The 14,682-nt window shown below is 34.1% G+C and overlaps 1 protein-coding gene across 1 annotated transcript in view; it reads left to right on the forward strand.

Annotated features, from left to right (window-relative positions):
- Nucleotides 1-14,682, forward strand: part of LOC124368038 (BUB3-interacting and GLEBS motif-containing protein ZNF207-like) — a 36,316-nt gene that overhangs the window by 13,704 nt on the left and 7,930 nt on the right. The window contains exons 2-4 of the mRNA XM_046825312.1: nt 5,813-6,019; nt 8,335-8,472; nt 13,666-13,698. Coding sequence (XP_046681268.1) covers nt 5,813-6,019; nt 8,335-8,472; nt 13,666-13,698 — 378 coding nt within the window. The remainder of the gene's footprint in view (nt 1-5,812; nt 6,020-8,334; nt 8,473-13,665; nt 13,699-14,682) is intronic.

Here is a 14,682-nt window from a genome sequence, read left to right on the forward strand (position 1 = left end):
ATCACACTAACCTACTTTTTACCATAACATTGCCTATAAATAGCAAATCTTACCCCTTACCCTTCTGGTTAGTAATACAACTATTTTGTTCATTATTGTAGTGTGCAAATTAAATTAACATAGTTTAACCTATAATTTTTTAATTTATTATTTTAATAAGGTTACTTTGTAGTTGTTCTTTCAAATCTCATCACGAAAAAACTGATTTTTTGTGTGACATGATACAACGTTCTGAGTATAGGAGAACTGATGGCTGTTAGGCGTTGGACTTGAATCTGAGTTAGAGATATCGCAAGTTCACTTACTGTTCTTGACCTCAGCAATTTTTGTGTGACATGATACAACGTTCTGAGTATAGGAGAACTGATGGCTGTTAGGTGTTGGACTTGAATCTGAGTTAGAGATAGCGCAAGTTCACTTACTGTTCTTGACCTCAGCAATTTTTGTGTGACATGATACAACGTTCTGAGTATAGGAGAACTGATGGCTGTTAGGTGTTGGACTTGAATCTGAGTTAGAGATAGCGCAAGTTCACTTACTGTTCTTGACCTCAGCAATTTTTGTGTGACATGATACAACGTTCTGAGTATAGGAGAACTGATGGCTGTTAGGTGTTGGACTTGAATCTGAGTTAGAGATAGCGCAAGTTCACTTACTGTTCTTGACCTCAGCAATTTTTGTGTGACATGATACAACGTTCTGAGTATAGGAGAACTGATGGCTGTTAGGCGTTGGACTTGAATCTGAGTTAGAGATAGCGCAAGTTCACTTACTGTTCTTGACCTCAGCAATTTTTGTGTGACATGATACAACGTTCTGAGTATAGGAGAACTGATGGCTGTTAGGTGTTGGACTTGAATCTGAGTTAGAGATAGCGCAAGTTCACTTACTGTTCTTGACCTCAGCAATTTTTGTGTGACATGATACAACGTTCTGAGTATAGGAGAACTGATGGCTGTTAGGTGTTGGACTTGAATCTGAGTTAGAGATAGCGCAAGTTCACTTACTGTTCTTGACCTCAGCAATTTTTGTGTGACATGATACAACGTTCTGAGTATAGGAGAACTGATGGCTGTTAGGTGTTGGACTTGAATCTGAGTTAGAGATAGCGCAAGTTCACTTACTGTTCTTGACCTCAGCAATTTTTTGTGTGACATGATACAACGTTCTGAGTATAGGAGAACTGATGGCTGTTAGGCGTTGGACTTGAATCTGAGTTAGAGATAGCGCAAGTTCACTTACTGTTCTTGACCTCAGCAATTTTTGTGTGACATGATACAACGTTCTGAGTATAGGAGAACTGATGGCTGTTAGGCGTTGGACTTGAATCTGAGTTAGAGATAGCGCAAGTTCACTTACTGTTCTTGACCTCAGCAATTTTTGTGTGACATGATACAACGTTCTGAGTATAGGAGAACTGATGGCTGTTAGGTGTTGGACTTGAATCTGAGTTAGAGATAGCGCAAGTTCATTTACTGTTCTTGACCTCAGCAATTTTTGTGTGACATGATACAACGTTCTGAGTATAGGAGAACTGATGGCTGTTAGGCGTTGGACTTGAATCTGAGTTAGAGATAGCGCAAGTTCACTTACTGTTCTTGACCTCAGCAATTTTTGTGTGACATGATACAACGTTCTGAGTATAGGAGAACTGATGGCTGTTAGGTGTTGGACTTGAATCTGAGTTAGAGATAGCGCAAGTTCACTTACTGTTCTTGACCTCAGCAATTTTTTGTGTGACATGATACAACGTTCTGAGTATAGGAGAACTGATGGCTGTTAGGTGTTGGACTTGAATCTGAGTTAGAGATAGCGCAAGTTCACTTACTGTTCTTGACCTCAGCAATTTTTGTGTGACATGATACAACGTTCTGAGTATAGGAGAACTGATGGCTGTTAGGTGTTGGACTTGAATCTGAGTTAGAGATAGCGCAAGTTCACTTACTGTTCTTGACCTCAGCAATTTTTGTGTGACATGATACAACGTTCTGAGTATAGGAGAACTGATGGCTGTTAGGCGTTGGACTTGAATCTGAGTTAGAGATAGCGCAAGTTCACTTACTGTTCTTGACCTCAGCAATTTTTGTGTGACATGATACAACGTTCTGAGTATAGGAGAACTGATGGCTGTTAGGCGTTGGACTTGAATCTGAGTTAGAGATAGGCAAGTTCACTTACTGTTCTTGACCTCAGCAATTTTTATGAGTACAATCGATCTTGTATTATTAATTCTTTCCCTTATTCTGTCTGATAAGATCTTAACACAGGTCAGTGTGATGAGCAGAATGAGGTTTAAAGGGGACCGGCCTCTTCTTTATGTATATTTTTGAGTTGATTAAATATTAGATTGTATTATTTACATAATCTCAACACAATCAATAGAACAAAAATCTCTTTCAACTTTATTTTTGAAAAAAAAACAACCTGCTCGTTAATCACCTAGATTTTGTGAAGCCTATAGTGAGCTGATATACAAACGTAATAAGGTACCCGTCTTAAAGCACTGTACCATGACCAGTCATAGCAAGGTTGTTCTCCTCTTTGCTATAGTGATGATACGAAACAAATTTGTAAAATGTGTTTGTTCCTCTAGTACATACATGCCTCTTAGCCCAACAGTCCTACCACTGTAATTATTATACTCGTGAAAGAAGGACATACAACAGGATCTTAAACTACCCATACATTCGGTGACGTGGTTGCTCGTTGAATTGTCGGTTGAAAGGTATTTTCTTGTCCTAGCAATCAATCGATCCAGCAATTTCTCGTTCTTCTGCATTTTCCTGGTTCTTCATCAAGCAACATTGATGATAGAAAGCTACTGATGTGATGGTACAAATTTACTTTTTCGCAGTGGACAAAAGAAGAGCAAAAGACGGAAGAGGTTTTATTGAAACATACTCAAACTTATTGGTTTGAGAACAGGAATAAGTTTAGTGACATCAAATCAAATCAAATCTTTATTCACATATACATGGAGTACAGCGATTGTGTCATTTGAATTACAATTGTTAAGTTCGAATTAGGTAAAAAGTATGTACAGTAAGAGTTACAGAATTCGTCATTATTCATCCTTCATTGCTGAGTTCTCCAATCCAAAAACTCCTGGACTGTGTATATTGTTCGTTTCCAGCAGCCAGTCCATGAGTCTTCTCTTCAGATTCTTCTCAGGGATTCTCTTCATTTCTTCTGGCAGACAGTTGTAGAAGGCAGCTCCTCGATAAGATGGTTTCTTCTCTCGAATAGACAGAGATGATGAGTATCAAGTGCGAAGTTGTGCCTATGCCTTGTATTGTATGTGTGGTGGTCTCCTAATCTGGCTCGGGCCTATTTTTACTGCATGCATTACTGTTTCAAGAATATAGAGTGCAGTAACTGTCAAGATCCTGAGCTCCTTGAAGGCTTCTCTACACGTCTCTTGCGGTCTTAGTCCTTTCAGTGTTCTTATGGCTCTTTTTCTGAATTACCAATACTCTTTGGAGGTTTGAAGCGCTCGTCCCACCCCAGGCCACTAAACCATATCTTAGGTGGGTTTCAAATAAAGAGTAGTAGGCTATGATGGCTGTTCTGTTATCACTGACCTGCTTTAGCCTTCGTATAGCATAGAGACCCATGTTCAGTTTTTTTACAAAGTTGGGTCACATGAGGTGTCCATGAGAGATTGTTGTCAAGGACTATGCCTAGATATTTTATTTGAGTTTAGTGTTGTTAATTCTGAAGGCCTTGGTAGTCATTTGGGAAGTGATGTGTATATCAGTTTGATAGGTTTTACTTTCATTCAGGACCAGATCATTTTGAAGGCAGTACTGTTTTGCCATGCTGTATGCCACATAGGAGTTTATTTCAAGCTCTTGTCGATTTTTGGTGGCAACAAGTAGTGCTGTGTCATCAGCAAACATCACTGTCTCACAAAACTCTGAAAGGTAACTTGGAAAATCATTGGTGAGGAGTATATAAAGTACAGGGCCAAGGACAGATCCTTGTGGCACTCCTCTTTTCATTGGGAGGGTTTCAGATTTTTACTGTGAGAAGGGTGTTGTTATCCTTGTAGCTGAGCTCAACCAATTGTTTCCTATCGCTGAGATAACTTTGTGAACCAGCTGGCTTCTTTTCCAATTATCCCAAGTGCCTTGAGCTTTCCAATTAACAGGTTGTGGTCCAGGCAGTCGAATGCCTTGCTGAAATCGAGCATGACACTTGTTGCAAACACATCCCTGGTCTAGTTTAATCAATAATGTACTCAATTAGTTGGTACTACTGCAGTTGTTGTTGATCTGTTCTTGATAAATCCATGTTGTCTAGAGTCAGGAGGTTGTGTTGCTGCAGATGTGCTATAAGTCTGTTCAATATTACTCGCTCTAGGATCTTAGAAAGATTTTGATATCAGAGATATTGGTCGATAGTTAACAGCGTCATTGATTTTGGCCACTTTTGTACTTGGGATAGACTTTAGCCACTTTTAGACTGTTAGGGAAAATTCCTTCGTCCAGAGATTTGTTTATAAGAGTTGTCAGTGGGGTTAAAAGTTCACTTTTACAATGTTTAATTAGCTTTGAAGAAATGTCGTCCTCTCCAGCAGATGTTTTTTAGGCTTTTCATGGAGTCAATAATTGTTCCTATTTCTTCTTCAGTAGTGTTGTGGTGCTGCAAGTTAGTAACAAAGTGAGCCTGAATAACATTTGCTGGTGTAGATTTTGATTCAGTTGTTCTATTTTTGTCAAGTGTCTTCTCTGCTATTCTGGAAAAAAATTGATTTAAAGCATTGGCAATGTTTATTGGGAGAATCGTGTAATTCACCTTCAACAATGAAACTTGCTGGAATTATGGTTGTGGTGTTTTGTTTTCTTTCAGAGTTGATTACCCCTCCAGACAGCTTTTGATTTATTGTCAGCCTGCTCTATGAATTCCGCATTTTTGCTTCTTCTTAAGTTCTTTTAGCTTAAGATCATACACATTGCACTTAGAACATTAAGACAGGAAAGCCCAGACGAATTCAAGAAATCTTAGATTTGGTGGAGGCAGTCATTAAGAAGCAAGTTACTTGCCTACAGCAGCAGATAAGTACTGAAGTAGCTGTTCTGAGACTGTACTGACCTTGTGTATCGCTTCAAGCCACACACTTGGCAATCTGGTTACGAGCAATAAAAATGTTGGTTGACGAGTAATCATGTTGTTTAATGTATTTGGATCCATTTAGATTAGTACAAGAATCTTTTTATGTAACTTGATATACGAGAATTGCCCATTTCTTGAAATGAATCAGTACACTATATTATGAGAAATGCAATAGAAAAAATGTACTCAAATTATTAATTAATAACTTATACTTATGTGCTGAATGACAATAAACATTGGCATCAAACCTGTAGACTAAACTTGCATAAATTATAGACATGTTACACTCAAACTAAAAAAGATGAAAAAAAACATTGGAAACTTACATTTTTATCAGCCAGTGAGAAATTAAAATATTTACACTGTTAAGACAGGAAAGCTCAGACGAATTCAAGAAATCTTAGAGTTTTCTTAAGTAATTTTCGTCATCTCCTTTCCAAAAGAAGAACAACTCACAACAGGTATTTTATTGTTGTATCGTATTACCATAAGATAGGTAATACCACCAGTTAGACGTTTTTGATGAGCTTCAGTAGTCACAATTCGTTTTGTTAAATTAAAGAACAAATAGTTGTACAAATTAAGTCAATGGATGACCAGAGTTTGAATTTTCTTGATCTCTAATTAGTTTAAGTACCGTAATCTGCAGTTGTAATGTATTTTAATTAATTTAAATAATAAGTTATAGTTTATGTAGTTGAACTTGTACGAATGCCTGCAGCTGTACAGTGCACTAACTAACTCTGGTGTTGGCTCTCTGTTGTGTAGCAACTCTAGCAGTTCTACCTCCAACTCCACTACCAACTCCACCACACCGTCGGGTACGGAGCCGTCCAAAGTGAGCCTCATCAACACAGTAGGTGCTTCCAGCAAGATTGTCCATCCTCAGGAAGATATATCTCTGGTGAGTAGTGGTAATATCCACCCGAAATGTGTCAGGAATGTAGTCCATGAAAGATTATAAAATTAGAATTTAAAAACGATAGAATATAATCCTTATATGTTCATCCTTCAAGAGTTATAATAGTGTCAAGTATAAATAATGAGTTTTGCTATCAAATCAACAGGTGGTCAATGTATAAAAATATTATGTTTTTAACCATACAAAACTCACTTGGTCCTCTTATTTATAGATTCATCAATTATATAAAAGGGGGTTTCAGCAACTGTTCTTAGCTTCATCTAGATGCCATTATTCTTTTCTTGTAACTTGATGTCTTCAAGGTATATTGAACAGTTTAACTCTTTGGTGTGGCAGGTGTTTATTTTTTAAATCAGTGACATTCTTGAAATTGAAATTTGCAACCCGTCGGGTGTTGTAGGTCTCTTGTCAAGTTTCTATCACATGCAGACATTATCATTTTTGAGTTAAATGAAAGTTTAATACAAGTTTCTCTGGGCTGTAAACTTGCTAAATTTCAATTGCACTTTCTTGAAGAAAGAGAGGTCTTTGTAGATTTCCTATGCTGGAGCAGACCATTCCGTGACTTGTGTCCTGATTTAGTCTCATTCAAAACTAGATTGTTAGGGCTAAAGTGCAATGTGAGACTTGGTGTTCTCTTGCTGAAGAGTAGAACTTTGTCAAGTGCATATGTGGTGGTATTTGTCTGTTCACCATAACTGAGGAGGTTGTTTGTGTATAAAATAAAAAAAGACAGGGGTGAGGACAGATACTTGTGGCACACCTCTTTGATTTTCATGGCTCAGTTTTTTTGTATGAGTTTGACTGCCTTCTTTTTGTGTCTTTTTTCAGTTAAGATATTAGTCAGTTCTTGTGTAGAGCACTCATGTATAGTGTGATTGAATAGCAGTATATCAGGAATTTAGCTGGAGAACTGCAGATGATGGGAGGTGGGGAAAATTTTATTGAATTTTGATTGATTGGTATATAGTGGTAGATACTGAGGTGAGATGTAGTGTTTACAAGTAGTGATTTGAGATAGATTTCTAAGATAATTACCATATTCGTGGAGTTTAGGGACAGCTATTTGAGACTTATTATATGCATTTGAAAGCTTAATTCATTTTTCAATGTAATTCCTGTTCAACTTGATGTACTTATCATAGCGTGACACAAGTTTTTCGAATCCAACTTAGAAGAAATCTGTTTCCTGAGACCATAACAATTAATCTGGTCTTCATCACTGGAGAGAGGTGGCAGCCAATTTTGTACTAGATCCGGGCTTAATGGAGGATGATCGAACATCTCACATCCAGAATCATCCAAGAGATGTCAGTTATGATTGGCTGTGTTTGAGCTGTTTTTCTCCGCACTTGTTTTGTATTACTCGCCATAGTTTCTGCAGTATTCCACAATATCATTCTGCATTTATTATCGAGTTTCATTCGAAGAAATCAAATAGGATCACGCCCTTATTAACCCAGAAAACAGTTACCAATCTTTCTGGCCTCCCCCTTTCATAGACTGCCTTTTCATCTCACAGTTAACATGCATCACCCAAGTTTCATCACCTGTTACAATATGAACAAAAAGGTTATTATCATGTTTATTGTAGCCTTCAGGAAAATCCAGTGTGCAGCAAGGCATTGTTTTTTGTGGTCTTAGTAAGGATTCTGATTTTGATTCTTGGAACCCTTGAGGTGTAAAATTTGTGGTAACAAAGCTTTTTCACAAATTTCAAGAATTTCACCTGATTTTTCCAGAACAACGATAGCGTGGTGTGAAAATACTCGACAGTAGCGCTGATGGCAAGTGCTCTGTTTGTGAGTATATTCATCTACAGTGGTCAAAGGGTTATACATAAAGATTCTTGGAGGATTAGAAAGATTTCAATTAGATACCAGTAGTAAATTATCACACATTTTCCAATGTTAGTTTTTTGTGATTCCTTTCAAAATTAAAGATTCCATCATCAGACCATTTCACAAATAAAAAACAGTTAAAATAGTAGACAATAGTTTTTGTTTTTGATCAGTTTCTCTAGTGTACAGGACTATTTAAAATTTCTTTAGGATTAATAGTATAATTATCTCATTCATGGTGTTTAGGCCTACTTCGAGCCTACTGTTGAAATTCTGTGATAAACAGCATGGTATAGCCGACCATCTATTGTAGTAAAATTGGTTATAACATTAGATCAGTAATATAAGGAATCTTTAAAACAAATATATGAACTATTACCAGTTACTATTACCTATATATGAACTATATATGAACTATATTACCCTTTACTGATGTGTTATATGATTTTTGTGCAGGAAGAGTTCAGATCCAGACAACCCAAGTACAAGGCCCCCGAACCGGTGGTAACCAGTCCCAAGGTGGAGGTGGTACAGTCTCAAGCCACACCCCCTGCCACATCCACCCCCTCGTCTGTGGCACAAGCGGCAGTAGAGGTACATCATCAACACAAATAATGCATGGCTTCTCTCAGTTTTTGCCTGGGGTAGCTTTTTGAGGTTTAATTTTTCATAATACTTCATAGGAAACTGATGATTTCAGTGTGTTCAGATATAATGCTTTGGTTATCAGAAACAAATATTAACAACCAAAACTGAAAAACAGTTTTTTATAAAAAAAAAAAAATTAATAGCATTTTATTTTACTGTGTGATTTTTTCATACTTGTTTATTTTCCAATCCTAGATGGGCTAATCTATTTTAGCACTGTTTTTAGAGTTAATTGCATTGTGGAAGTCAATTTAAAATAAAAGCAAAATTTTTGTCTTTGTTCCAAAGCATTTGATAAGGGCACAAAATTAGTTGATTGTTCTCTTATATATACAACTATTCTATCTCATGTGAGGTGTGTTCAAAAAATATCCTACCTTAATTTGGAAAAAAGGTCATCAACCTATTTTAAAGTGATCTTTGGAATAGTCACCTTGAGATTCCAATCACTTACTCTAGTGCTCCTGCCACTTTTGGAAGCAAGCTTTGAAGTGCTTGTTTGGAATAGATATTAATTGAGTGGTTTTTTTTTGTCTTACGTTATTCCTCGTCCCAAATTGGGCTTCTGCTTTAGGGGCATCATCTAGTGAGGGAACAACCATAAATCAAATAGTACCATAGGGAGAATGTCATATGTGAATGCTGTTTTTTTTCCAAGAAGTTTTGACAAAAGCAAGAAGAGTGCAGTGTAATATTGTCTAATGAAGGTCTAAAGATTTTGTGGTCCACAAATCAGGATGTTTACACCCTCTAAGCAGTTACTCATAGACCAATAGTATTCCATTTTAGTTAAAAAACTGCATGACTTTGATTTTGCTTTTTTAGATAGAGTAATGTTGCGTGTTATAATAACCATAAACGCACAATGCATCGACTGTTATAACTGTTTTGAGAAAATTGGTGCCATTTTGTGTGCATCCTAACATGTTCTAAGTGCATCCTAATTACAAGTTGCAATTGCTTCTTTGTTTTCTTGAACAAATTTTGCATTAACTCATATGCGGACATCCAAATCTTCTCTGTAAATTGGATAAACTGAACCACTACTTCTGTGGCTAGTTCACGGAGAGTAATACATCGATTCTCCATTACTGAACTGTGAATTTGATCAATAATTTAATCATTTTGACTTGTTCCTGGTCTACCAGATCGAGGTTTATTGTCCACTGAAGTGTGGTCATCTTTAAACTTGTACCACTTCTTTATCTGTGTCACATTCTCAAAGTGTCTTCTCCGAAAGTCTGTTGAATTTTTTTTACAGTTTCATCTAGGGAATAACCAGTTTTTGACAAAATCTTAAGAGCAATATCACTATTCCATGAAAACAAACAAAATCTTATGTGCAATTTCACTGTTCCATGAAAACAAACAAAAATCTTATGTGCAATATCACTGTTCCATAAAAACAAACAAAAATCTTATGTGCAATATCACTGTTCCATAAAAACAAACAAAAATCTTATGTGCAATTTCGCTGTTCCATGAAAACAAACACAAATCTTATGTGCAATTTCGCTGTTCCATGAAAACAAACAAAAATGTTATGTGCAATATCACTATTCCATAAAAAAAAACAAAATCTTATGTGCAATATCACTGTTCCACAAAAACAAACAAAATCTTATGTGCAATATCACTGTTCCATAAAAAAAAAACAAAAATCTTATGTGCAATATCACTGTTCCATAAAAACAAACAAAAATCTTATATGCAATTTCGCTGTTCCATGAAAACAAACACAAATCTTATGTGCAATTTCGCTGTTCTATGAAAACAAACACAAATCTTATGTGTAATTTCGCTGTTCCATGAAAACAAACAAAAATCTTATGTGCAATATCACTATTCCATAAAAACAAACAAAATCTTATGTGCAATATCACTGTTCCACAAAAACAAACAAAATGTTATGTGCAATATCACTGTTCCATAAAAACAAACAAAAATCTTATGTGTAATATCGCTGTTCCATAAAAGCAAACAAAAATCTTATGTGCAATTTTGCTGTTCCACGAAAACAAACAAAAATCTTATGTGCAATATCGCTGTTCCATAAAAACAAACAAAAATCTTATGTGCAATATCACTGTTCCATAAAAACAAACTAAAATCTTATGTGCAATATCGCTGTTCCATAAAAACAAACAAAAATCTTACGTGCAATATTGCTGTTCCATAAAAACAAACAAAAATCTTATGTGCAATATCACTGTTCCATAAAAACAAACAAAAATCTTATGTGCAATATCGCTGTTCTATGAAAACAAACAAAATCTTATGTGCAATATCGCTGTTCCATAAAGACAAACAAAAGTCTTATGTGCAATATCACTATTCCATAAAAACAAACAAAAATCTTATGTGCAATATCACTGTTCCATAAAAACAAACAAAAATCTTATGTGCAATATCACTGTTCCATAAAAAAAAACAAAAATCTTATGTGCAATATTGCTTTTCCATAAAAACAAACAAAAATCTTATGTGCAATATCGCTGTGCCTTAGAAACAAATAAAAATATGATGAACACTCAGTACAGACATTGACGTTTAATAGCTTGCAGCTGATTGACTGGATATATTGAGGTCGCGTATTCAGGCTGACCATGCGCTCTATAGTTGACTCTATATGCCAGACCTCACTCTAATTCTTTCCTTGCATAATAGAAAACAAGATTGGATGCTTTTTGAACACACCTTGTAAGTAAAGTTTTTTAGTAAGCCTTGCACATTGCATGTTGTTTCTGTTGTTCACAGACAGGAAACTTGAGTTATTATTGTTAAATATGGATTTGTTATTTTAACTGCTTGTGTTATGATGCCAGGATGAAGGTTTTTGTGTTCCAGTTTAGTAATTTGGCTTGTTACTGTAAATTGAAAGGTGTACCAGGTAACCACAAACATGTTACTTGTCTTATTGTGTTCTCAAGACTATGTAGGTATCCATGGTAACTAATAGTGACAATAAAATGTTTTGTTGAGTCATCTGATTGTGTCTTTGAATTAGAAAGACCTCACAGAAATACAAATTATCCTCTATTTCAGATGTAAAAAATTCAGATATGATAAAGCAAACGTAAAAATAAAAATAAATTAATACGAGGGAAAGAATACGCTCAAGTTAAATTTAACAACAGATCAGATTTTATGTGAACGAATTGTTATATTGAATGCAAATACTTTCTCCTGAATGAAGTTTTCACTAGTAAACCATTTATATTGGTAACATCAATTACAGCTGCCGCTTCTTGGGCTGGGATTAGTCTAAAATGAGAAATTAATACAAGTACCCGAATAATGTTTGTTGCATGTAAAGAAAGCGTTTCTTATTGTACGCTCAGTTGTTGCATCGGTGAAAACATTTATGAGCATTTTGTTTGTTTGAATGTAGAAACTTCTGGCTGTGATAAGGCTGAAAAATCTCTAATATCAATGTTATTGTTTATGAAGCTTTGTTATTAAGGAGCAAATATAAAACAAAAAGTAAACATGTCAAATAGACAGATACTATAAGGGTTAGAAAAGACACATTATTATAAACATTATTAGCTTATAATATAACGTAAATTATGATTTTAAAATTGTATTATCATGGATCTATCACAACATTCGTCTTTTATATTTTATACTGTGATATAGATGTTAGATTATATTACTATATTGCATTGAAAGCATCAAAATAAGTGCTCGTTTAACCAGTTTATTTTTTATGAAATAAAAAATATTATAACTAAAATTGTAACTTTAGTTTAAAAATACAATGCTTGTGTCAAATTTAATAAGACAATAATTTTTTTTCAAAATAAAACACTAGCTTATTTTCCAAAATGTACTAAACATTATTTTTTAACCCTGGAACTGGTAAACAACATTATAATGTCAATCTGACACGCACTCGTTGTGACATTTCAACACTGCCAAAACTATTTATATACCATTTCAAACAGAAAGAATTGATGATTTCAATATGGAAATTTGTTTTGCTGTTTTGGCAACAGTGATGTCAGATTTATTGACAAAAAGTATCTATTGCACGAGACAGTGTTAATTACTTATAAACGAGTTTATTATAGATCTTTTTAAATAATTTCAGTAATTTCATGGTTTTATATATATATGTACTATTTTTTAACTTTAGCTTAAATATTGGCTTAGTTATGGGTTCCAGAGACCATAAAGGGTGTTTCCACCTAGGTGTCACCCCCCTAATAATATATATATATATATATATATATATATATATATGAATATATATGGCCTTGACAGTGACACCTAGGTTTCCCTTTATGGTCTCTGGAACCCAAAACTAAGCCAATATTTCAGCTAAAGTTCAAATATAGTATTTATTTATTGTACAATTAATATTATCAGTGAAATATTTTCATATAAATGTTTACTTCTTAATAGTTCTTAATTTTTATTTTTGAATGAAAATAATCGTATCCATAGAAACAAATTTAGGTGCATCCCACCACTTTTCAAAAAATAAAAAATTTAGAAATTGGTTAATAATTTATTTTTTGTTTTATAGTACATATAATTCTTTAAATGTTGATGTATTTTGGAAACACTTAGTGAATGAATTATATTTTTTGTAAATTTAAAAAAATAATCGCTCCTACAGTAACAAGGCTTTCATGTACTAATAAATTGTGTTTTTTACACTATATTTAATTTTTTATTTAAGAGAACCTGGATACCATTATATATTTTCTGAAATTAGATAAAATGAAAAATACATTTACTATCTAAGATTCTAATTTTTATTACACTATCAAATTTTATCAGGTGTATAGTCCCCCACTTAAAAAATAAAATAAATCTTTTTAGTGTAGTTATATATTTTTAAACGGTTTATGCATAGTGTTTTATACCATAATTATCTTCACATTCCCTGAGAAAATAATGTAAAATTCCCTGAGGTTAATAGTAGAAATGTTTATAAAGTATCGGTAAAAACACCAAAAAATGGCCTGTCACCGGAGGGGAATGCAATTTGCCAGTCCCAGGGTTAAAATAAAGTCACGATCATTGCAGGTTAATGTTATTTACTTAATGGTCTTGTGCTGTTATTGTTATAAGACTTTGTTGTTGATATTTTATTATTATTTTTGTATCTTGTCTTGTTTTCTTTGCTAGGTTAGTTTCTTGCACGACTTGCACCCTCATATGGTTAGTTCAAGTTTTCTTGTTTTATTTAGTTAAGATTTAGTTATTTAATGTTGTATGTAGCTTTAGATTACACTTATGAATAATTGTATCACGTGAATCATCGTATAGAAAAATAAGCCATTTTTATGAATGCCTGCTACCAACTGAAATTATTTATAATTATTTTTTTTAAGATGTTTGTTTTTAAAGCCATCATGGTTGAGTTACACCCTTATTCACCAAATTTTTTATTGGTTCAGTTTATTTAGCCAAGTCAAAATTTCAACAACATTTTGTATTTTTATATTTCACTGTCCATAAGATGTTTATCTTTCTTATTGGTAGCCACGGAAAATAACAAAATAAATGTTGTCTTTAAACTTGATAGGTTTTCTATATGAAATTTGTATTTATTTGTTCTCTTCTTCCATTTTAATTAGTCATTTTGATGTCAGTAAAAATGATAGAATTCCTTAAATGTCATTTGACTATGTTTATTTATAAAAAATAAATACATTGTAACCTATATATAAAAAAGCTCCATTGAAGAAACAAAAATGTAGAATAAGTACACTTTTAATTAATATTGAATTACTATGCAAATAAGAGATTGATTGAGTTGAATGTATTTAAACCCACCCTTTTATGAGTTGGCATTGTACAAGGCATGTACTGCGATTGATATTTGGCCTCAGTAATTACAATACACGGAAACATTCTACCGTTTTTATGTTTGTTAGTGATTATTTCAATTGTGTTCAGCATTATTCATACTCTGTTGGTAGTCAAATATGTGTTGTGTACAAAAAGTACTACGTAGACACGTAGCAGGTCCGCAGAGTGCACAGTAGTCCTTCACACATTTTCTCCGCTACATTTGTCATTACCGAATTCAAGCGGTCAGTTTGCACTGAACTGCAGTTGCATAAACAAGGCCGCCTGTATTGATTCTCCTGCCAAATGTAAATTGAGGAATGTTATTAGTTTCCTGCAAGCAGAAGGGAA

This window comes from Homalodisca vitripennis, chromosome 8, assembly GCF_021130785.1.
Source record: "Homalodisca vitripennis isolate AUS2020 chromosome 8, UT_GWSS_2.1, whole genome shotgun sequence".
In the NCBI taxonomy this organism is placed as follows: Eukaryota; Metazoa; Arthropoda; class Insecta; order Hemiptera; family Cicadellidae; genus Homalodisca; species Homalodisca vitripennis.